Source organism: Pteropus vampyrus, unplaced genomic scaffold (genome assembly GCF_000151845.1).
Source record: "Pteropus vampyrus isolate Shadow unplaced genomic scaffold, Pvam_2.0 Scaffold99, whole genome shotgun sequence".
Taxonomy (NCBI): Eukaryota; Metazoa; Chordata; class Mammalia; order Chiroptera; family Pteropodidae; genus Pteropus; species Pteropus vampyrus.
In genome coordinates, this window is record NW_011888880.1 from 4,009,305 (window position 1) to 4,015,662 (window position 6,358).

The 6,358-nt window shown below is 36.2% G+C and overlaps 1 protein-coding gene across 1 annotated transcript in view; it reads left to right on the forward strand.

Annotated features, from left to right (window-relative positions):
• PREX2 (phosphatidylinositol-3,4,5-trisphosphate dependent Rac exchange factor 2) overlaps positions 1–6,358 on the forward strand; it is a 192,216-nt gene that overhangs the window by 55,237 nt on the left and 130,621 nt on the right. Inside the window, exons 14-16 of the mRNA XM_011364627.1 lie at positions 2,997–3,069; positions 5,290–5,432; positions 5,587–5,679. Of these exons, the coding sequence (XP_011362929.1) occupies positions 2,997–3,069; positions 5,290–5,432; positions 5,587–5,679 (309 nt within the window). The remainder of the gene's footprint in view (positions 1–2,996; positions 3,070–5,289; positions 5,433–5,586; positions 5,680–6,358) is intronic.

Consider the following 6,358-nt stretch of genomic DNA (forward strand, 5'->3'; position numbering starts at 1 on the left):
TGCTGAATATATATTTAAAGTTCTGATTCAGGAAGTCAGTTATCAACTGTTTTTTTTTTTTTTTCTTTTTGCAATTTTACTTTCCAAACTTGACCATTAGAAGAAAAGAATAAATTGCTCAGAAAACTGAACCAAGTTACGGATGTTTTTTTCTTCAGGTTTTCTTAGTGGTCTGTTATGACAATATCTGTAAAAATTGTACATAGTATAAATTGCGATGGACTGAGACTCGAGGAACCTGGTGTCTGATGACAGCTCTGTCAATAAGGAGTTCCGCAAACTTGGACGAGGCACTTAATCTCTTTAGATGTTATTTTTGCGACCGTTTACTTCTTACTCTAATAGCTGTTCATGTCATCTCTTCTCTGTCACTTAAGCTGTATGATTCTGATACTGTAAAATTTACACAAATGTAAGTATCAGACATAATTAACTCTTATTGCTTAGCTTCAGATTAGGAAAACATGGGCTGACTTGGACACAAACATAGTAATAGAATGATAAGAGAATGATAAATTAAAGTTCTTAATCTGAAAAGTAAGGGTCTGTTTCCTCCATGACTCTCGAGTGATAATACAGCTTAATTGCCAGTAGTGACGAGGAAACTGAATTGATTTGGACAGCTTTAGAGGACAGAATAAAGAACTGCCTCCAATAAGACAGTCTTTCTATGGTTTGGGGTATATTCTGGATCTGACAGTTTCTCTGTTATTCAGCAGTGTCTTATGTGATATCGTTGTGGAAAGCGTGATGCTTCTGAACACATTTTTCACTTGCTGTTGTCCCGCTTCTAGTACAATCGGGTACAAATAACTTATTCCATGAAGTTGACTCCTTATGTAGCAGGTGCATTAATGTATTTTTAGAACATCATTTAAATCACATAAGTTGTGATTTGTTTATGTCACAGTCATAGTTAAGTAATGCCTTCTTTCCTCACAACCAAAGCCATTTCTGTTGTGCTCTCTTTTAATTCTCACCAGTTCTATGTGGCGCAAGTAGGGTTTTTAAAAGGCACGTGGATAGCACACACTTTAGGCTGTATTTTTTATACCATATGTTCAATAAAATAATAGTCTGACCAGCATATCAATTGGATAATCAATTAAATGTTCATGATTATTAAACAAACTCTCATTGTAAGTTTAGCTTTTAAGCAAGTGCTTTGATGGTTAAAATAAAGCAAACCAAGAAAACAGGAAGTTAGGCATGGTTCCTGCCTGCAAGGGACTGTTAGTCAATGGGGCTAATTTTTCCATATTATCTAAGGTTTTGCTCCACCATCCTCTCCCCTAAGAAGCTTTGCTCCATCCTCCAGTCTGGCCGTCGAGTCTTCTGTGGTCCCAGTTCCCTGGGTATATATGTCTTAGCAAAAACCGTATTATATTGTCACTGTCCTAGCATGCATGTTTCTTAGAGCAGGGACTTTTTAAACCTTTTTCTAGCTCCTAGTATAATGTCTGATTGGGAATACTGACTGAATTGAATAATGGTACTTATTATATACCACATTTTAAGTGACCAAATCCTTCATTAGATTCGAATTACTCGAGGACAGGAAAGTGTTTTGTGTTTGCATGTTTTACTATATTATCTCTAGCGCTTTGGCACGTTATGTGGCAAAATAACATATAAATATCTTTTGAATGAATGTATAAAAGTTACTTAACGGCTAGATTTTGAAAAGGGCAGAGATGTATTGTCCAAAGATACAGATTAGAAATGCTTTCCTCGTTGACAGGAAGATTAGCGAGGGTTGGAATTGTGACGGGCACAAGGCAGAGCTTGTCCTGATCCTTGATAGACAGATAAGGAGAATTTAAATGGGTGGAGGGCAAGGAGAAGGGCATTGTGGGTATGGACGATTACATGAGTGAAAGCAAGGATGAAGATAAGCACAGACTTCAGGCAACAACAGGGGAACAACTTGACTGGAGCAGAAGTTGTGGATATTTAGAAAATGAAGCTGGAGAGGTAGAGTGAATGAAGCCAGCAAGGGTCGGGCCTTGAAAGCCCAACAGAAAATTTTGATATGTTATGATTATAAAAATAACAACAACAAAAGTTTTAAAAAGTTTTGGAACATGAAACTCCTGTATAAGAAAGTTTAATTCTATAATATCATATGTTGGATAAAGTACAAAAAATTATTATAATTTAGAAGCGAGATGAAGAAACACTAGATTAGGCTGTTGACATGAAATATAACCGAAGGCAGAGAGAGGAGAGGACAGATTTGGTAGGATACCTAAGTACTCAGAGATAGAACTGGGAACAAATAGATATTATGTGAGAAAGCGCTTCTTCAACTATAAAACATGCAATTTTTATAGTACACATACATATATATATGAATCCATACTTATATGAATAAAATAAGCATTTTCTAGGTTAAAATCATAACAGGTGGCATTGGGCTTCCTTTTTTAAATTCAGTTCTATGATCTGATTATTTTTTTGGCAGGATAGCGAAAGAGAAGCAAGCATCTACTGGCTCAGCTGAACAATTTACTCTGGGTATCTTATCAGTCGCTTTAGATTAGTAAATTTCTTTAGGCCTCTTACAGAGCAAGACCATTTGGAGGAAGAAAAGTGATAGCAGAGATCATGCATAATATTTACGTGGCTTTATTTACTGTGTTTTCTTATGTGGGGTATTTCCTTGACCCATAATTGCAGTATAAGATTGAAGGAATAAGGGAAAAGGATCGTTTATGGTAGCAATAAATATTAGTTACTTAGGTATTTTCATGTTTAATAAAGTAAGGATTTTCTCAAGAGACATTAAATCTTTGTTTTTTGTTTAATGTCAAAAGAAAATATTTTCATTATCAAGTAAATGTTTTAGAAGAATTAGATAAGCTGTGGGTTTATGAAAGCAATGTATGCCATGATATATGAATGGCTTTGTCAGTTTAGTGCTGGAATGTCAAATGTCTTAAAGGCGCATGCCTCCGGCTGCCTAGTAACTTGTGTGGTGCTCTTTCGGTTAACAGGGGGATTGCCGCACCAGAGAAGAGGCAATGATATTTGGCGTCGGACTCTGTGACAATGGATTTATGCACCATGGTAGGACTCTTATTCTGGAAGCTTACAGATGTACTTCACTGCTTTGTTTTTGTTAGGGCACAGGATGTAGGGCACCGTGTTCCAGTGGAGCCATATAGAGACAAACCAGCAAGACTGTCCAGGTCTTGCCATGTGTCCACGTTGGGTCACCACGTCTGCATTCAGTTTCATGGCTTGTGCCATCCTACGTCTAATTGCTATTATCTACCAGTTGCTGTGACTTCCTCCTATTTTTCTAGACTGTAAAACTGATTCCCAAAGAGCAAGGGATTGTGCTGAGAAGTTTTTAAAAAAATAGGTTATGTACCTCTTTGAAACCATTTCATATCAGACTCATAGTTTTTTTTTTGAATGCTATTATACATTAAAGTGATTAAATAAGAGCATATACAGTTAAATATTTATTTTTATTTTTATAAAAATACTTTCAAAATTACCTCAGAAAACAACATTATAGATCTCTAAAAAAAATCTGTGTCTTTTTGGCTGCTTATTGAAGATTTATTTATTTTTTCTTGTTTGATGACTTCGTTTCCTGTATCAGTCGTGATAGAGAAATATCAGTCCTTGAACAGCAAACTATCGAATGGAAGAAATGATACCATTACAGGGAATTGAAACATCAAGCTGAAAATAAGCAGTAATAGATAAGTAGTAATTTGATTCCAATATTTATTCTAAAATACTGAGTTGCGACAAAAGTTGTCCTTGCAAAAGTCTCCGTCAGTAAATCACAACTCATGCCAGCCTCGTCGTCCTTTCTCACTCCTGATAGACAGGCTGTTTCATGGAGGAAAACAGCCAACATCATGGGGGTTTTTGGGAAACTGCTTAGGTCACGCAGATAAGACCTAACTCCATCTCAAATATATTCTCGTTTCTATTGTCAGCGATGACTTGTGTTAATAAATCATTTTTGATTGCTTACTGCGTGTCAAGTTATTCACATTTATTACCTCATTTTGATTTTGTACAACATTATGAAGAAGGTTTTATGACCCTCATTTCACAGAGGAGGAAACTGAAGTTCGAAGAGTTTAAGTAACTTTCCCCCCAGACCTGGAATTTAAACGCAGGTCTCTCCCATCATAAAGCTTTAATTTTGTACTGTGCCATGAGAACACTGCCTTCCATCGAGCTCTCTGGCTCAGTGAATCGACCTGTCCCAACAAGCATTCTTCAAGGAATTAAGGGAAGATAAATCAAAATAGAGAAGATTTCTCTTTGAACATATTTCGACTGCTGTCAGGATCCCACGGAACACAAATTATTTCTATCAGTATTAAGCCTTATTTTAAAAAAGGCTTATAAAACATAAACCTTGTATCATTAGGACATGTCGGGAATCTTAGGGATTTTGGGGGAAATATTAATGTTCAGATGAAGGGGAAAAAACTGACCTTTGCAGAAGTAAGGTTTTTTGAGAATAATGCCTTTAAACAGAAAAGAACTCGGAATTACTGGGAACTAAAATTACATTTCGCCCAGAAGACATATTTCTGGTTTCAAGTGTTAGAACAAAGCGACCACAATGGGAATTGCTCACACACATGCAGACAGCAGTTAACCCCTTTGAATTTTCCCATGATTGTGCAGGATATTAAAAACATACTTAAAATGTTTACTACGTATATAAAGCCCTGTGGGTTTCTATGTTTTAGATTGTATACATTTTTCGATTCAATGTGATCTTTTATTTAAATTTAGGTCTTAATTTGGAAAATGAAGGACTTGGTTAAGTATAAAAAAGTTAACAATGAAAAATATGACATTAAAAATTTTAAATCCCTTAGGTCAGAGGTCCCCAACCCCTGGGGCCACAGACTGGTACCAGTCTGTGGTCTGTTAGGAACTGGGCTGCACAGCAGGAGGTGAGCAGTGGGCAAGTGAACGAAGCTTTATCTGTATTTGCGGCCGCTCCCCAGCGCTAGCATCACTGCCTCAGCTCACCCTCAGGTCATCAGGCAGTAGATTCTCATAGGAGCACCGGTTCTCCGGTGCCAAAAAGGTTGGGGTAACAGTAATTCAAAGGAAACATTGGCTTGATATCATAGACAAAAATAAGAAAATATCATAGGGATATTTGTAAATGTAACTTGTTCTAAGAGCATAAAATCGAGGTCATGATACAGTTATTATTTTACTGAATGTCTATTAGTATGAACAAAGACTTTGATTTTTGTAATAAATGAAATAATTTGCATCTCTCTGTTTCCATAGTCCTGGAAAAAAGTGAATTCAAAGATGAACCCCTACTTTTTCGTTTTTTTGCGGATGAAGAAATGGAGGGATCCAATATGAAACATCGACTTATGAAACATGATTTAAAAGTTGTGGAAAATGTTATAGCTAAATCATTATTGGTAAGTTTATTAATATGTTATATGTCTTTTCCTTGACTAGATATTAACAGGAGATTACATAGATATGTTTGATAGTAACGCATATTATTTCATTCTGTTTGATTTGCAACCTTTCTACTTGCTTTATTAATAATGTTAATATTTTGCATTTCAGATTAAATCCAATGAAGGCAGCTATGGTTTTGGGTTAGAAGACAAAAATAAAGTTCCAATAATTAAGTTGGTAGAAAAGGGGTCTAATGCTGAGGTAATGTAAATGAGCATTTTTATTTAAATTTGTTGCCCATGCCATATAAATATAAAAGTTCTAAACAAATTGAAATCAGCCTTTAAGTAGCTTTCCTGAAAATAATTTTCTGAATAATCTTATTCTGAGGTTTTACAAATATTCTTGGGACTTGTGACAGAGGAGCCCATGTCTGTGCACTCAGGTGTGGGAGGGGGAGGGGAGGGGTTGGAGGTATTTACAGCAGTGAACTTCTTGACCTCCTGGGAAGCCGGATGGTTCATTCTGTGCCCCTGGGAACTTCCCAGTTCTAACCTGAAACCCTGTGGAGACTGCATAGTGTGGGATTGTATTATGTATGTCAGAGCGTTCTTCCCTTAATTCAAGGGCCGTGTCTTATTTTGCTATCACTTTTGACTGTCGCATAAATACAGATTCCATCAGAAGCACATGCTTTGACTTATTTTCCCGTTGGGTTAATGCTAATTCATATTCTCTCACCTCACCAGCTTTATAAACAAAGACATTTCCTGATCATTCATTCATTCAGAAATATTTATTTAGTACCTACTTTATGCTAGTCAGTGTTCTAGACTCTGGGAATATAGCAATGAACAAAACAGACAAAATTTCTTGCTCCAATGGAACCTACTTTCCAGTGTTACGTCCTAAGTTTATCAGATTTAAAGTATTCTCACCT